General features: G+C 37.3%; 3 protein-coding genes across 4 annotated transcripts in view; 1 reads left to right on the top strand and 2 right to left on the bottom strand.

Moving 5' to 3' along the window:
- LOC135627353 (glycolipid transfer protein 1-like) overlaps window positions 1-4109 on the bottom strand; it is a 4298-nt gene extending 189 nt beyond the window's left edge. Inside the window, exons 1-7 of the mRNA XM_065133423.1 lie at window positions 3908-4109; window positions 3288-3427; window positions 2401-2456; window positions 2033-2163; window positions 882-1017; window positions 250-381; window positions 1-170 (exon numbers count right to left, since the gene is read on the bottom strand). The exon at window positions 1-170 is cut by the window's left edge and continues 189 nt beyond it. Of these exons, the coding sequence (XP_064989495.1) occupies window positions 135-170; window positions 250-381; window positions 882-1017; window positions 2033-2163; window positions 2401-2456; window positions 3288-3405 (609 nt within the window). The 5' untranslated portion in view covers window positions 3406-3427; window positions 3908-4109 and the 3' untranslated portion in view covers window positions 1-134. The remainder of the gene's footprint in view (window positions 171-249; window positions 382-881; window positions 1018-2032; window positions 2164-2400; window positions 2457-3287; window positions 3428-3907) is intronic.
- A 498-nt stretch (window positions 4110-4607) lies between these two features.
- On the top strand, window positions 4608-7309 carry LOC135627106 (large ribosomal subunit protein eL14z). The gene is made up of 5 exons (XM_065133064.1): window positions 4608-4730; window positions 4862-4963; window positions 6651-6780; window positions 6860-6972; window positions 7078-7309. The coding sequence occupies exons 1-5, from the start codon at window positions 4728-4730 to the stop codon at window positions 7132-7134; spliced, it is 405 nt and encodes a 134-aa protein (XP_064989136.1). The 5' UTR covers window positions 4608-4727; the 3' UTR covers window positions 7135-7309.
- A 785-nt stretch (window positions 7310-8094) lies between these two features.
- Window positions 8095-18229, bottom strand: LOC103971636 (COP1-interacting protein 7). Of its 2 annotated transcripts, XM_009385700.3 has the most exons (13): window positions 17550-18229; window positions 16657-16836; window positions 16372-16492; window positions 16256-16295; window positions 15590-15642; window positions 14925-14986; window positions 14359-14511; window positions 13743-13960; window positions 11579-13179; window positions 10076-10960; window positions 9096-9492; window positions 8610-8672; window positions 8095-8475 (listed from the first exon to the last, which is right to left on the bottom strand). In XM_009385700.3, the coding sequence occupies exons 1-13, from the start codon at window positions 17606-17608 to the stop codon at window positions 8408-8410; spliced, it is 3900 nt and encodes a 1299-aa protein (XP_009383975.2). In that variant the 5' UTR covers window positions 17609-18229; the 3' UTR covers window positions 8095-8407. The 2 variants fall into 2 exon arrangements, with proteins under 2 accessions (XP_009383975.2, XP_064987932.1); XM_065131860.1 differs by lacking the exons at window positions 14925-14986; window positions 16372-16492; window positions 16657-16836; window positions 17550-18229 and having other exon boundaries at window positions 16256-16288.
- Between the last annotated feature and the right edge of the window lie 65 nt (window positions 18230-18294).

The raw sequence follows: 18294 nt of genomic DNA on the forward strand, positions 1-18294 counted from the left end.
CGATATTAGAAGGATAACTAACTTTTATTTCTCGTCCAATGCAGTTGCAGTTAGTTTCCTTCATCATGATGATATTCAAATGAAATTGGCAATCAAGTCGGCATCATGAGAAGCGAGCAACCTTGGTCCTTGCATCAAGATGCCTTCATATCATCAAGACCAACACTGGCCTGCAGAGGGAGCAAAGCAATGAGTTTCACACTTGATGGAAATGTACTCGAACTTGAAAATTGAGCATGTGATTCTTACGAGGAACTTGTGGTTCTCTGCTAGGAGTGGGGCAAAGGTTGTGCAAAATTTTTCCATATCAGCACTGACATCACCTGATCCACCAATAACGTCCATAAATTTCTTCCTATCAGGAGCAAGTTTCATAGCAACCTACAACCAAATTTATCTGTCAGTTGGATAGCATAAACCTTTAAGTTATTGAGAGTCACATGGCAAGCTTGAGAGTTCAAAAAGAGTTACATCTATGAGCTATTTAAGCATGATCTGTTGCCAAAGAGACAGGAAATGGACTTGAAGATCAGAAACAAAAACGGATAATACTATGGTATCGAAAGTATGAGTTCACTGTCAGTTGTATAAGGGACCATGAAGCAGGTTCCAATTGCAACAATCAAAACTATATGACAAGAAATTGAGTGAGGGCTTCATGGTGACATGGATTTTCTTTCTTGGAGATGTATAAGTTACAAAGAAGGATGGGGGGAAACAATAAGGATGACATATTTATCCGATAGTTGAACTGATTGAACTTACAAGTGCTTAGTGATAAATGCCAAGTGTCTATCGGGTTTCCTATATTTTCAATATAGGAGTTGCTTCAAACATAAAGATGTTAAGAAGAAACCCCCAAAACAAACAACATATGTTACCGTGAAACTAGAACTGGCAAGCCAGCCATGCCATTTTTTTAAGGTTGTGCTGTAGGAATCAGTACAAACTTGTGACATACTCCAGCCTGGATGCTCTAGCAAGTTACTGAATATTTCCACCAGAAAGTCCATTGCCCTGAAATATAAGTACATACATGAACCATATATTTGCCTACTGATATTTACCATGTAAATGATTCAATTACGCTACGATCAAGAGTCTTTGTTGAAAAGATGACATTGATGACTACTTGTTCATTATGACCTGCAACATCCATACCCTACATACATTTCCAGATGCCTTTTGAAAAAGTAATCTACACATCAGATTATATGTAAATTGAAGAGCATTTCTTTTTCATTAACAAGTACCCATATACAGCAGGAACAGTGACTTGAAGATGCTCTCCTTGTGTTGGTTATGTTTATGCACATGACACCATGAAAAATAGAGACATTATCTGCTTCTTAAATTCATCAAGATGCATGTAACCACCTCAATAATTGATGGATGTATTCATCTAAAACTTTGCCACAATAGTAAAAAACAACATACCCAAGCACTACTAGAGTTAATAAAAATATCTTTAGCTCTAGGAGATGAACTATTTGCTGTGTTTAACTATTAAAGGATCAAGACATCAACATTCATGAATTTATACTTAAGCCATATGAGACGAAGTTCTGATATATGTTTCTCGAGGAAGATCTCTTTGATGATCTATCTCAACAAATTATGTGATTGGTGCGAGAAATATCTCATTTCAAGTTTCAGGTAATTCAAGATGATATAACTAGTAAACGTGTTCATCGTTGTCAACTTTATTGTTTAAAGGGATCATGTACTTGCTCTTTGGTTCTAGTAGTTAAAGTTTACAATAACTTCTTGCTTCTATCCAACTGTTTCTGTCCAATTCTTGGCGACTTATGTTTTCACATGGATCTACATGTCACATCCTTTGTCACCACGATGAATGAAAATTTTGCATATCGTCTCTATCCACAATTTATATTGACATACTTGGACATGTCTCTATACACACATTTATATTCTACATGCATTACATAAACATATGATGTGAAAGTTCTCACATGTTACAATACCATTCAGAAATTTTAAAAGCTTACTGAAAACGAATCAAACAACACACCTTGTTAACCATAGAAGCCCGTTGGTACAGCTTGAAGAACCTTTAGTCGTTTTAGCTTCAATTTCAATTTGCACCATGCTGTATAGATGTTCAAACTTTGATGGATCAGAATTATACTTGGTTTCAAGCCTCTGCAAAATAAATCAGCGAAATATATGCAAGTGATATAAATGAAAAACAAGGCAGCTGAAATATTATGCCGAATGAATGAGTGAATTAGCTTAGTTGCATGATAAAAATTGCAGCAGACCAACTGATTGTTGCCAAACAATACCAGAGTAAAATTACTCACTCAAGTAAGAAATTTAAAAAAATATCCTAAAAAGCCTAACTTCTTAGTAAAGGTAACGAGAATACAGATTTCTCACCGTTATGTTACCCCCTATATCAGATTTGACAAGTGACATGGCCGTTCCAAACTTGTCTGGCAAAACCAAAGTGAAAATTAGAAGAAATGCCATGGAGGCAGATATTGTAAGATGAAATATTCAGCTCTAAAAAATGGAAGAAGAATCTGATGAACAAGATATATTACACTTCACATTTTTAGTAAGCAGCAAAATTCATAATAATAAGTTCCAAAACTGAATCAAGCATCAGCTCAAAGCTGGCAGGAGTTATAGAGTTAAAGAATAAATAAGATATACATGCTTATAAAGTATACTAGATAAAACTAAAGACACTGACACATTGATGGTAGCCAAAGGAACAAGGATCACTACTGAAAAGAAGATGCTCTAATCTATCATCACGGAAAACTGGTTCATGGCTGTGATAAGCATACATTTATTGAGCTATGTAAGTGAACATGTCATTTTCTTGAGAAATGCTTTTTAGATCAATATGAAAACTTAAAATCAAGGGCTTCGTGCGATGAAACATAACACAGATTGGTAAACATTAATAAAAAAGTGACAGAGTGTATAGAGCTATTGTGCACAACCAGAGAGATAGCAACATAATAATATAATTTGTTATGTTTGATATCTTCCAATAAGCCATCAAATATCTGATCGTTAAATTTCTTGTAAATATCTTGTAATAAAGCATCTTTGCAGATACTCACTGAGATACTAACTTAGCAAAATATATAACAGCATATAAGCAATTAAAAAGTAAATCATGCCTAGGTTGGCCTAACATGTCTATAAAAAGAAAATAAAAATCTCTATTGAGATCCAGACATGGCAAAAAGCAAAGAGCTCCACTGGAACTTTCTCCTTGGATGAAATAATAAGCAGAGTAAGCCAAGTACCTAAAACTGGCAGGATGTGCTTGCACACTTCAAGGAAAGGTTTTGTTAGAATTACTCCATTCTCAGACTTGACATGCTTGATTCCTTCCAATGAGGCAGTGAACACGGTCCCTTCCATCTCTACTCTCTGATCCTTCAACCTATCAAAGTCACAGTAAAACAAAGCTTTCTAATTTTCCCCCAGAAGGTACATACAAAAAGTAAAAACTAAATAGACCTTAATGGAAAAGCAGTCACAAAGGCAAGCGATCTGATCCAAGTATCACGGACTTCCCACTAAAGTTTATCCAACGAATGACCCATATAATGGAAAACGTTTAACAGGCAAATCGTAGTCGATCTAACTCGAAAACGGTAAACGAAAAAAGGAAATATTAGTGCCGAACAGTTCTTGACCTCAGATCTTCTTATCAATAAACACATTTTAACCTAGTGTACGCATAAAAGGGGATAAGAAAGCATTCTCAGAACAGAGATCCATCTAAAAGTTCCATCTTTTTGGGTTTTTTGGGTTCAGATCTAATAACAAAAAAACCAAAGATCCGATCTTTCTGTCAGAACTCATAAGAATCGATCAAAATTGTAAGAAGTGCTTTCAGGTGATCTGGCCGGGAACTAACCGATGGGATTTCTCCGACTCAATCGCTTATCTTTCTTCGATTCTCCAAGACTTTCAGATCAAGATAAAGAGGTCGCCAACAAAACGCTTGAAAAATCAACGAGCTAATGGCTTCGTACGGTGAATTCTTAGAGAGTGAATTTGGGTAAAGCAGCCAGAGAGGGAAACGAATCGAATCAACAAAGAAACTGTAGCGCCGTCGTCTTGGAAATACGACGTTTTTCGTACCCCCTTATCTACCTGACCTTTCATTGCAGTTATCTTGATCCAAAGTGTCGGGCTCCACAGGGCCCCACCTGAATCTAAGTAAATGTGTGGGTAAATTTACCGAAGAACTTTTACATGCATCCATCCGATGGCCGATCAAGGACCCGACCCGGCTCAGGTCAAGCCGGTCCGGGACGTGTGCACCGGTTCAAATGTATCAGTTCAGACCGAATTGCTTGGGTTTTTACGAATTCGAGGCTCAAAGTGGCTGTTGTGATCTCGGATTTAAGATTGATTTGATTGATTCGGATCTACTTGATGAAATGATCGAATACTAATATATAGATTGTGTTGTCGATGTGTTAAACGGTCAAAATTAGGCTAAATGAGTCAAAATTGTGTCACGTTGACTGATTTTAACTACCGCGAAGGCAGGTAATTTTGTGGTTTCAAGAAAATATAGGGTGATTTTGATGCTAGTAGTATGCCCTAGATCGGACGGTGAGGAATGCAAGATTAAAGCGCTGATTGACTATAAAACCCTAGCCCACCTAATCTACCCCTCTGTTGCCCTCTCTCGCCCGCGGCGGACGTCTCCCTCTCTCGCCGTCAAAATGGTGATGATCTATACTGCCTTTGCTCGTTGATCCTTTGATCTGTCGAATCGGATCTGGGTCTGTTGGCCTGTTCTACTTCTTGTTCTTTGTTCTCGAGCTGATTTGGGGGCCTTTTCCGATGGTTTCTGCAGCCGTTCAAACGATATGTGGAGATCGGCAGGGTTGCCCTCGTGAACTATGGGAAGGAATATGGCCGGCTTGTCGTCATTGTCGACGTTATCGATCAGAACAGAGTGCGTCTCTTAACGTTCTTCGCTCTCTTTTCCTCTTGATCTCGAGAAAGAATCGAGTTTGGACGTGATTTTTATTGCGCGGTTTAACATATGGGCTACTAAAGTTGTAATTATCTTCTCATGCGTCAAAAATCCGTTATTTACAGTATACCTTTTCATTCTCAAGTAGTTGTTGCTTCATTTTGTTGCCTTATTCCACGAAGTTACATATGACATTAGTCATCAAAATATGTGATGTTATCTACTATGTAGGATGCATTAGCCTTCTGTAGTTGTTTATACAGCTATTCCTGTTATCAAAAGGCCCTCTTTTGATGTGTGCTTTTGTGTTTCCAGTTAGTTGCACAGGGGAGATTATAGTTGGGGTTTTCTTTTTTTAAATAACTTGAACTCGATTAAAAGTTTAGCAGTTCAATTTTGCCACCATAATGCTTTAGAGAATTGGTTTTTCTATGCCCACTATAAAGAAGTGTCATGTGGATTGTTTGGTCGGCTGTTCAACAAACAGTCACAATCAATGACTAGGTTTGTGAAGAATGACAGTGTGTATATCCTTCATCATGGAAATCTATTTTTTGTATCTTGAGAAACATAATAATTAAACATCTAAGTCCTTTTTTTTCTTTGGTGCTCACTGGTCGATGCTACTTCAACTAAGACCACAGTGTAAAAGCTTAGATGACTTCTGTATATATTTGGCGATCCAGTTATAACCATAGCATGGGATTTCTACATTGTTTTACATGTCATCCAAGTTGTTTTGCCTTGTTATTTATTTGCAGCAAAGCCTCAAATGTCATTGCATGCATATTTTCATTAAGCCCCCTTTGATAAATCATAATATATAATTCTCATTGGCATATCCGAGAATCATATATGGGAGGCATATAAGATTCTGTGCTATTCTTTCTGATGAAACATATATATGTTTTGCAAACTTTGTTGTAGATCAATCAACTAAACTGTTGTCCTATGTAACAACAGAAAGGTGCTAAAATCAGATCTTGATCTCCTTCTTGTAGATAATTTTAGGCTCCTGTCTGAAGCTGTTTCTATGGTCTTAGGTTTGTCTTTTTCTGTTCATTTGTCTTTTTTATGCTTCTTTCAATTTTGCTCTTTAGATCCTCGAGACTATTTTTTCCCTAAGCATCTGCTCCCATGCAATTTAATGTTAGTTTCATCCCTGTTCTAGATAAATGTTGTACGACTACCATACATATGATACAAGTCTACATGCTCTGAAATCTTGTATCTTTCCAATGTCGGTGCAGTCTTGGTTTTTACCTGGAACCTAAAATTCATGTCTTATTATAATGGAAGTTCTTTGATCTTCATTGGATTCTTAGATTTCTATTTTTTGCTCAAATATTTCTCTCGTACATGGTAGTTTAGATAGAGCATAGAATCTTGTGTCCATGTTAGACACCAATGATTTGAAGTTGGACTTTGTTGATTCATAAAAATTAGTATGCTAGTTATGTTGAAGCATCTAATAGAGGCTTTTGATGCCAATATGATTTATTTGTCCACATGGTAATTCGTCTCAAGATTATATATGCCTGCATATTTCTTTCATCATTTCATCAATGGTAAGTGCACTGTACTTGTCTTCTTACGGCAAGAATTTTTAGTTCTTGTGGTTACGAGTTAATAATTGGTCTTTTCCGAAATGTGCTGTAAATTTTAGGCTTTGGTTGATGCTCCTGACATGGTACGTGGCCAAATGAACTTCAAGAGACTCTCTCTTACTGACATAAAGATTGACATACCACGAGTCCCCAAAAAGAAGACCCTTATTGATGCCATGGAAGCGGCTGGTAGGATGATTGATATTCCCCATGGAACAATGAAATTAACATAGAATTCTACAGTTGTATAATTAATATACTGCCACAGATGTGAAGAACAAATGGGAGAAAAGCTCATGGGGCAGGAAGTTGATTGTGCAGAAGAGGAGAGCTTCATTGAATGACTTTGACAGGTTCAAGGTCATGTTGGCAAAGATTAAGGTGGAGATTGAATCCTTTAAAAATTTAATGTTCTTGCACCATTGATTTGATTCTTTTAGGTCGCTTCAGTTCATTATGTTGACAAGTCTTTATATATTTGTTCAGAGAGGAGGTGCTATCAGGCAAGAGCTGGCCAAGCTTAAAAAGGAGAATGCAGCTTGAGCTTCTCATTAAAGTTGATGAATTTTGTCAAATTTATTTCCTGTCAAGCAGTGGTGTCTGTCTTAAATCAAAAATCTCTGATGTGACTTTAGATTTTGCATTTGGTACTGGAGCTCTTAAAAGGTTTTTGTGACACTGATTGAGCTATGGTTTTAATGTTATGTTTTTATCATCATTTATCCTGGAATTTCGGCAACAAAGTGATAAAATCATGAAATATAACTTGTTAGGTCATGTTTTCGCAGCAGTTTTTAGTTAACCTGGAATGAAATGCCGGGGTGCCTACTTGATTACTAGATACAGGTTAGAACCATGCTTCATTGAGCTGCTTGACTTCTGGAGATAATTGAAGGCTTAAAATGAATCGTTTTGACATCAGAAGCAACTTATCTTTTTATTAGAGGATGAATCCTTGTGACTTTCTTTAATCTTGAAATGTTGTTACTGTCTAATTTCTTTGTTGTTCAAGTTTATTAAAGAACATGTTTGATTGCTTAGAGACAAAGTCCATACCAAACGAAACAGGAGATGAAATTTAAACATGACTTCCTCAGGATATGTAAATCATGTTTGATTACCTTGACCTTTCGATTTATCTCACAAAATTAAGTATCTTTTCACTGAGAATTCTAAGTGATCTAAGAGCGTTAATGTACGCTTTTCATACTAATTTTGTAGCTCATTTCCTGATTTGGAAGATCAGGATACAAAATAGTTTCTCTATAAATATAGTCTCATTTGTATGTAAATTAAATCTTCTTCTTATATATTTTTTAAATAAAAATATTATATCAAATTATATATATATATATATATATATATATATATATATATATATATATATATATATGACGTTCATAAAGTCGAATTCAAAGACGAATCTTCTTATTATATATTGATGCGGCATATCTTATATAGGATCCATGTTCGATGCCAAATATGGTAACGGCACAAGCAACGTCCATGGAATGGAACTCACCTTCAGTCTATTTTTGAGTCATTGAAGTATTTCTCCCAAGGATACGTAAGTTCACATGAAGAACGACAGTGGCATACAAGTCTGCATCAAATATCCGACTATAAAATTGGTTCTTTTACATGACGATGATATAAGTAAGGACCAAATATGATGATATGCAGTGTGATCATGTGTGTGACCAATTAGCAGACCAAAAGAACTCATTCCATGCTATATGCTCTGACAGAAGCAGATCCATCTTCCATGTGTTGATTCATCTCCCATGATTTCGTATGATTTCAGGCAGTGGGCTCATCATGCGACCGGTTTCTTCTCGTTGTTCTTGCTGCGGAAGGGCGAGAGGAGGGAGAACGGACGAGAGACTGCAACAAGAATCAAGTCTTTGAGAAGGACTCGAGAACTTTGAGGTTCCTAATAATTTTCATCATAAGCGCTTTTACATACATCATGTAGACACCAATCGAACAGCTTGAGAGTTGAGAAAGACATGTCTAACCTTTAGTCGGCGTGCCTCCAGCATTAGTATCATCTTGGGCAATGAGATTCTTCAATATATGAACTGGAAAACAAAAATGAAAATGCATCAGATACAAGTATCATTGACATGAGGTTTCAAACATGCTTGCGCTAGAGTTTTGATATTTATTCTATTACAGGTAGTGTATGATCTGAGGCAGCCGCAAAGATAAGGAATAGAAGAATCTAAGATGCACAAAGATAGCTGCAAGCTGCCTGATAACGAGATCATAAATGTTGTTTTTGAAAGTTCATGTAACTGCAGAATAAATGCAGGAAAATGAAATAGTCATTATAGCCAGAAAATGGATGAGTTAGCTAGCTAGGTTAGAGATAGGAACCAGGTTAATAAAAGGTAAGGCTTTTCATTTTTTGATTACTTGAATTCAGTGGTTTAGGCAAATAAACTAGTATACTATTGACAAAATCGTCTGTAAACCTCAATCAGCAGGAGGTGGGATCTTACCATCATTGGACGAAGCCGCACCAACTGTTTGATCATCAACAGATGAAGCATCTGAGTCGATGTTACCTTCACCCAATGCCGAGCTGTGGCTCTTTCGACCAAATTTTAGCAGCTTTCTGAAACCTTTTAATTCCTTGCCTCGAGGTTTCTCATATGTTTCATGAAGTTGACCCCCTAGGCTCAGGTTCTCAAAATTGGATATATTTGTTGTGGTTTCCACAGCACATATTGCAACCATTTCAGATTCTGATGTACGTTGACCTCCATCATTTCCTAAATTAGTGGTTAAAGGATCATCCAAGGGGGTTGATCTGGAAGAAGGGGCTTGATAATTCTTTTCTGCCGCAGTTGAGTTTGAGAACTTCTGAGGCTCATTTCTTGTGTAAGGAACAACCATCTGATCAGCATTAGCAACATCAATTCACGGTCAGCCCATTAGTAGCTCAAGCAATGTAGATGGAAGCTTCATCTACCAAAAAGTTTAAGCGCTAAAGCATAAGAAAAGACCAACATACTTATAACTTTTCTTCTTGATCATGATAATATATGTACTTGGATCCATAGCCAGAAAGGACCTCATGTGCCATATTTGAGTACTATTTACTATGTAAACAACTTGCTCATGTATAATGCAGGTAAAGAAAAGCACTAAACATGGAAATTCAGGCATCAATCAGAATCACTTAAATCCTAAATGAACAAACTACAGAACTAATTCCTTTACATGAACTCAACAAAATGCTAAAGATGTTGTGAAACATGATGCATGCAAGAAAAGTGGATACAAAGAGGTATACTAGTGAAGTATGCCTTTTCATACAAGTGACCTACAGCCTGCAGCTAAAAGTAAACATCATGCTCCAGTTTGGGAATATAGACTTTAAACAGAAGCTAGTAACTATTGTTACTTCCTCTGAAACATATCTTCATCAATATATCCTAAACTTAAAGATGTGTGACTGTTCTCTGATAAAATATACCTTGTAGGAACTCAGTTGTTCATCCAACTTGCCTCCACCAGAATCCTCAACCTGATCTATAACAATTGGTGTACATGACTCCTCTCCATGTGATGTCTCTTTTGTGTCTAATGTCTCATCGAGTTGCTGGACAACAGGAGCAGTGACCACATTATTTTCAAGCATTACAACAGTCTTCTCAATCACCGGATTTTCATTGCTGTTGCTAGGTGGCTTATCACCAGTTAAATTCTCGTTGATGCTATCAGAAGCCTGAGAAGATTTTCTTCCAGTCACTCTCTGCAACAGATCTTTGCTAACTGATTCCTTTTTAACTCTATCAGATGAAGTTTTTGGTGAATTAATTCTAATCTCTGGCAGAGTTGCCGACTTACTTTTGTCCAATTGCATAATTGCAGTAATCTTTTCCCGAGACTCATCAGGTATGTTTCTCTTAGGCACTTGAGCAGAAGCTATGGACTTCACTGAGGATGCACGTTGAGTGTAACTACCTCTTGGATCAGACAGTCTTCTCGGTCGAAGATTGTCTGCCTTTGCTTCTGGCGTGAGTCCTTTACTTTCCCTTTTAATCTCAGGCAATGAAGATAATGATCGAGTTAACCCATGATTACTGCCATTTAATTTGCTAGATTTGGTAGCTTTCTGGGGAACACTGGATCCAATTGAAGAGGTTCTGATGGGCAATTTATGGAAAGGTGAAGAAACAGGCTCTGAATCACTAAACTTTGACCCTTTGTAAGGACTTGGGAAAGGCTTTGCAGCTACACGGGCTTTTGTCTGCTGCGGAGTCACTGCCATCCGAGTGGCACTCGAACTACTTCTTGCAGCTATACTCTTTTGCCTCTGTCTTTTTAAAGCTTCCAAACGCTTCAACTCTTCCTCTTCCTAAAAGTGGAAATACTCAAAATTAGCCAAGCAGACAACCAAAACAACCTAACTAAACCACTATCTACTAGCAGAGAGTTTTTTTCATATAGTAATACATCATTAACATGAGTCTGGAATAACAACATCACATAAACGATTTATAATGTCAGCTGAACTGCAATCTTTAATATCATCATAAAATGTCAATTATACTTGTCTAAAACTGTTACAAAGTTTCAAACCCAATATGAATTAATAGGAGGAAAAAGTTCATTATGGACTTATATGAATGACATAGCATATGACTTCCTAGGGACGTCAGTGCTCCATCCTCTGTTTGCTTAAAGAAAGGTTTCCCCAAGATGTTACTCAAGGAGAAAACTTGTAAATTATGACTCGTAGGTAGATTCAAACTTATGCCAAAAAAAAAAAGTAGCTAAAGGAATTTAGGAAATATGCCGCCAGGTTCATGTTGTCTGGGATAATGAGAAATATTATGTTTACACATTCTACAAATTTCTCAGAATAGACTTTCCCTTCTAAGCACCCTTTATTATATTCCTCTCTAGCTAGCAACTAGAATAATAACTGGGAAGGTATCTAGAGTGCCAACATAAGATGAATCATGAGAGGTACCCTTTCTTTCTTCACTTTCTGAAGATCAGCTTTGTAAGATCGCACCTTCTCTGCACGTTTTTGTGCTTCAGTCAGTGGCTTAAGCCTTGAGGATGGCCCTTTCTTCACCAGTGCATCCTTTGTCCTTTTGTCCATACTATCATTTGAGGCTCTTGAGTTCTTCTCCTTGTCCGATTTCTTTGATTCTTCTTTAATGCTTGTTGAGAGATCCGCTGTGTTAATGGCTTCCAGCTTGACAGAATTTCCAATAGGAACCTCAAAATCATAGTCCATTGCTGGATCATAACCCATAGATACACTTTCCATTCCACGTTCATGAACCAAAGACAGATCGTCTGGTTCATGGCTAAGTTGGCTTTTGACCTCATACGAATTTTGAGCTTTCTGAAGGGCTGAGGGGATCTCAGAATCCATGTCAATAGCATTTATGCTGTCTGATCCAAGATCTTGTGAACCTGACCTATAAGGAAGCATGAAGGACTCATCTGTTACACTGTATGATGAACGCTTTATTGTGTTAACAGCATGCTTGCCCATATGATCAACTAGTGGATCGGAAGGGTTCTTACTGATGAAATGATTTTCTTGGCCATAAATCATAAATTCATCACTGCTCATACGCCGGTATGTTCCTCCTCCATTTTCTATTTCCTTGAACTGGTTCTCTATTGAGTCTCTTCCAATACTTGAAACTAACAATTGATCATCAGAAGCTGCCTGCTTCATTCGGTTTGCCCAACCATTAACTGAATCAAACCCTACCATCTTCCGGTCACGAAAATCACCATAATCTCGGTCAGGAGGAATGATAGGATCAGCCTCACCTTTTTTCTGTTTTCTCTTTGATGGCTCGTTTTCTCCTGTTAACATGTCTTCATTAACTGTTCTCGACTTTTCTTCAGCTTTTAGTAATAAATGCTGAAATGCTTGCCAATTTCCAGAATCTGCCTCCTCTCCGCATGTAACTTTATCATTGCTATAGGCATCCGAGTATTCTACTGGTTTTGTTCGTCCATCTTCCTTCTTGAAAGTCTTTGTGGAGTGCCCATGCTTGCTTTTTCGCATGTTAGAACCCATATTATCACTTTCTTCTTCAGCTTCAGATTCAGAGACAGACTGTAATTCACTTTCAGATTCTCCAGCACCATTCTTCTTAGATGTGACATAATTTATGTTCCGAATTACAACAACACCAGACTTGTTCTTTCCTGGTCGACCAACTCTTTTATGACATTTATGACCATGAGAACCTTCTTTCTCAAGATCTGATGTATTTTGGTCCATATCATCATGGGAATGTGTGCTCCTCTCCCAAGTCTCAGATTCAATATCTTTGTTATCCATAGATTGTCTTCTCAACCCCTTTCTGTGAGAGCTGTTGAATCTAGGATCCTCCATTGGATGATATGAAGGATGGAAATACGGGATGCTCACCGGATAGTTCTGATAACAAGGCATTCCTTGCATTGGATAAGGTTGAAACACAGGAAGACCTGGTGGAGAATGCATAGGCCATTGTGGATAGATGGGATGCTGAAATTGACCTTGTAAATGCTCCTGGTGTCCTGATGACACCTTTGGATCTGAAGGGATCTGTTTGTCTAGGCAGGAGAAACATATGAATTCAAGGTACTTTGATAGGTCAATTTTGAAATACTAATCACAGAAAAAATAAAATTGAAGTAAAGCTAAAGATGAAATGCAATTTGCAATTGCAAAAACATTTTCCAGTTGTTTCATGCATGCATTTGTTTCATAATTCATTTTATGTAAATGAAGATAGATTAAAATTATGTAAGTATTGAAATAAAACAAAGATCACCAAATGAAAGGTTTTCTCAAAGGAAATTTCATGTGGAATATTATGTCTTATTAATGATAAGAAATTGGAAACTGCTATGTTTTAAAAAAAATGAAGTTATTGTAAATTTGCTGATAGGAGAGAGTGCATTTAATGATACATCAAAGTGTAGAATCAGAAAGGGTCGTGGTACATCAAGTAATTAAGATTTCTTAGGTCAAATATTAGAGACATTTGAACATTTTCTTCATGAGAAAATCTAATATAGATTGTCATAATAAGTTTTTTTTTTTAGCTGCCAAAACCTAAACGACATCATGGTAGATTCAGAAAGATTGCAGCTTTCATGTTCAGAGTATATACCAGCTTTACCATCGGTCTCTACAACCATATCACCAGCAATAGATTGTGAATACCCATGATCTTTCTTCATCATAGAATCTGTGGCAAAAATAATGCCAGATGCATTCAAAGCAGAAAATTCAGACTGTGTTGACATTGCTTCTGCAGCCTCAACTTCAAGCCACTGTCCACTCTCATGCTTTTTCTTCCATAGTTCCATAAATCGCAAGCAGGCTTCCCTATTTGACAAGGTAGAAGAAGTCAGAACTGCGAGAGTTGAATCTAAGATAAACAAACAAATCAGACAACTATCATGAGAAATGTATCATAGCCTTTTGACTATATTAGAAGTTATGAAGTATGTCTAAAATTTTGTTTTTCAAATGATATCTCATGCTTTCATATTACTCTTTGCTCCCTCATTTCATGCATCCTTTTCAGAGGTAAACATCAAATATAATCCCACTTCTCCTGTTCTTTGCAATTGCTGAATGATCTGACAAATTATCCATATCAAAATATTGTGTATTCACAATCTGAATGGGTATTCGCAATCTCGATCTGACAACTTGGAAATCAAATAACCAGAACAAGGAGTATTTTACAATATGTATTACTTGACATAGAAAACACTTACTTTAAACGTGAGGCACCAAAGCTTTCAGCAAATGGTATCAAATCTACCATTTTATCCATATCAAAACCAGCCGCTGCAGAACGTGCAAAGGCCATACCCTGTTCTTTCCGCAATACTATTTTGCGGGTCTCAAGCACTCTCAAAAGTTGAACCCTACAAAAAAACATTGTGCAGTAGAAATAAGAATACCTTCATACTAAAACTGTTATGCAATATAATGAAAATTATGGCCAAGTACTAGAAGTATATTTCTACATGCAGTCACCAAACTTGTAATAGATGGTAAACAGATGCAAGCATCCACAAAAGCAAGAAATTCATTCTTCCATTGCCATTTCATTCATGTAAATATATTTCCATTAGCATCTAAAAATACAAAAATATGCCTTATTTTTCTGTTATTAATTCAATTGACTAGTAATTGAAAAAATTGGAAGAGAAAGACAACATAAACTACCTGTACACCCTTAGGAAAGACAACATTCCGTCCGGTAACTACTATTTTTGCATGTTCAAGAAGAGAATACGGGAAAGAGAAGACTAAGAACATGTTAAGTTACTCATACTTTGAGTTCTCCTCCTGTGTGGTGGATCCATTTGAATCTGGTGGATTTGATTGTGAACCAGGCTGCCATAAATTAACAGAAGGCCAAACAATCTCTGAGAAACAAGCACCAGTTATATATATAAATTCATAAACAGGTACATGAATATGGGTGTGTCTATGAGAAACTAGTTTTCTGTCAGATGTCACTACTTGTGGGATACGTCTTGGAAACATGTCGGATATCTTCTCAAAGTGATACCAGATCGTACGAGATCAGTATATTTTCCAGGTATACCTCCCAGTACTAGTCCCAAATGTTGTCAAAAGCAATATTAGACCCGTCTCTAAAAAGCTTGCATATGACTTTATGTTGCCTTCATCTGTTGCTAGTTTGTTGCCTTCTATGCATTGTTTAAGTACTGTCACTAAAAATAGTTTGACTCATGGTGAATACAATGGGGCATTAGTCAATTTCTTGTAGTCATTTAACATGATCCTTAAGAACAAATTCTAACACCCATAAAAACGTGCATGCATGTGCCATATTCTATTCTACCTTTTTTGTCACGTTGAGAGTCAATATGGTGTTGTATTGGTATTCAATATCCATATCCACATTAGTGCTCTGCAGGTGTGTGGATTTAATTGTAAATATATATGCATTATATATGCAAAAAATCATACCTTATAAAGAACTATCGCCTTTTCTGCATCACTATCAACGGAGGTTTTGATACCTAAAGATGAGCAAATAATGATATCAAGGTCAGAATAGCTAAGAACACTAGAGGAACAAAATCTGACATTCACATGGAGATATGATGGGTCCATAGCATACATATGGGTCATTGAGGCCTAGTAGAAACACTTAAAACAGTCAACTCTTTCAGCAAACTTAATGATAAATGCTAATAGCAACCATGCATAAAACAAAATTCCTTAACAAGATGTTCAAAGATTTACTAGAAGAACATGATTAATTTTGATATGGAGATCAAGAGGTCATCTGATCCTGATGAAAAGCCATCACAATAGCCTTCATCACTAACAGGCAACAATGTTGTTGACACACACGATATATGGATGACACTTCACAGGTGGTTCACTGCTGGATAAGAAAGAATTCCTAAAGTACTCACAAGTTGACTGGGTGATCAACAAGCCCATGCTACAAAGACTATTTATTATGTTGTAATTTGGTCACAAACTACATATTTTTTACTCCTTCGGACCACATTACCAAACCCTGGGAAGATGCACATTTTTAAATGTGCAACAGAAATTCTTGGAAATCTTTCTGGTCTTTTAAAGGTGCAGTCCAGAATTAGTAAAATAATCAGTCTAAGGTACCTTCCATGGACTCTGCTGGTTTCATTTGATGATCATCCACCTGCCAAAAGGCACACAATAAAAGATGTCATACGAGTTATCATAACAACAAACAAATGCATAGACCATTTGTTTACACTGCTCAGGCCAAGATTATCATTGCTCTGGATCACAATCGCATTCTCGATCTGCAAGATCTCAGACTCTATGGTCGTTACACGCTCTAGAACTTCAGGTGTGCTCACAAAACGAACAAACCTGTAGATATACAAATTATGTATTTTAACAGATTAAAGTTGGCCACTTGCCGAAAGTTTCTCCCAGAATATAAAATGCACCTAGATCATGGATTAGGTAGACCGGTTGTGTTCAAAGAAAAGCGATTACAGTATAGGTAAACACTTCAGAGAGATTTTGCTCACCTCTCCACTGTGCCCTTTGTGAACCATGCTGCATCAGTTTCTGGGTCTGGTTCAAGGATTATGGAATAACCACCCTTGGCAATCTGATCCTGGGCAGCCTTTAAATGGGCAAGAAAGGGATTCAACAAGCCAGATGCAATTTTCTCTGTCTTACCATTTGCTACGATGACCAAATCACACCTGACAAAAAGAAGACCACAAGTCCATGATCGAACAAACATCCTCAGCAACCTATAATGCTACCCTGGGCCAAAACCATCTTACGGTGATTCACTCAAACCTAAGTCCACAAAATTGTTACCAATATATACAGTCGTGAAAAAGCAAAAGGCATGGGATAAACTTCTAGGTTACACATTGGACAGGAATAATTTTACCATGGTTTTAACTTCACAAGCAATGATCTACAGGGTTATAGAAACAGAAGTGAGTCTTTACCAAACCAAATGGCATAACTCTAAATACAAAACCTGGTATTTCGCTACTAAACCAAAATTCTCAGCTCAATTATTACCTGAATTTTGTTCAGGGAGAACATCCCGATGCAAATTCCGTTGACTACAAAATCATTTTTTATCCATCCCAACACCATAGAAAAATTCATCAGTTTTTTCGAGCTCTCCAAATCTCCTATCATTGTATCCTGAAACTCAGAAATCATTTTTTTTTTTCCTTTCATTTCCTTGGAGCTCATGGATTCCTTTAGAAACCCTAAGAGATCTTATCAACTCACAGTCCGACTTTCCCCACACTACATTTCAAATGAACATGAAACTTTCCAAGATCTGAACTTGTTTGCTCTCGAAATATCTGATTGCCCCATCCACTCACCTCGATCAAACCCTCAGCATTGAGCAAGAAACACTTGCTTCCGTAAGGATGTGGCACTTTACCTGGTTCGAGTCGGTGTGAGCTGGAAGACCGCGGAATCCAGCCGAGCTTCCGACCTCATTTGACACAAACGAAAAAATCTTCGAGGAAAGATTAGAACTTTGGCACCTCCTCTCCTCTTTGCAGTCTCGGCCCTCTATGTCCTTCACCGCCTCTGGACCAGATCTCACTCGTAGGGAGGTTCTGAGATCAAAAGCGGCACCATTTTGATTGTAGTGTTGATTCACGGAGGAGGAACGACAAAAACCTAAACGATCACAGAAAGTCGAAGAAGAGGGACCAATAGGGTAGAAAAAGAGCAATCTTTGGAGGGCGAAACAGCAGAGGAATAGCTCAAAACCTCTGCTTTAAAGCTGGAACCTTCTAAAACACTAAGGTAGAGAATGAATCATTAATGGCGACTGCAATAGCAAGTAGTAAACCAAAGATATAAATAAGATAGAGAGAGAGAGAGAGAGAGAGAGAGAGAGAGAGAGAGAGAGAGCTTTAGAGGAAAGATCACAAGAAAGCCTGCGAACAGTTGCAGGTTAGCGTCAATGCAAACAACACAATGTATGCAGAGGAAAGGTCAGCCTTGCAGTCCAAAAGCGAATCAAAGTTGAGAAGAAACGAACAGAGTTCAACAATGGAGAAGACAGAGAAAGGGGCTTTGGATTCGCGTCGGACAAGTGGGGGCAATTGGCGGAATAGATTAAAAAGCAGATATTTTTGGTCAAAATAATATTGTACCGAGAGAGAGAGAGAGAG

The sequence above is a fragment of the Musa acuminata genome, chromosome BXJ2-11 (assembly GCF_036884655.1).
Source record: "Musa acuminata AAA Group cultivar baxijiao chromosome BXJ2-11, Cavendish_Baxijiao_AAA, whole genome shotgun sequence".
In the NCBI taxonomy this organism is placed as follows: domain Eukaryota; kingdom Viridiplantae; phylum Streptophyta; class Magnoliopsida; order Zingiberales; family Musaceae; genus Musa; species Musa acuminata.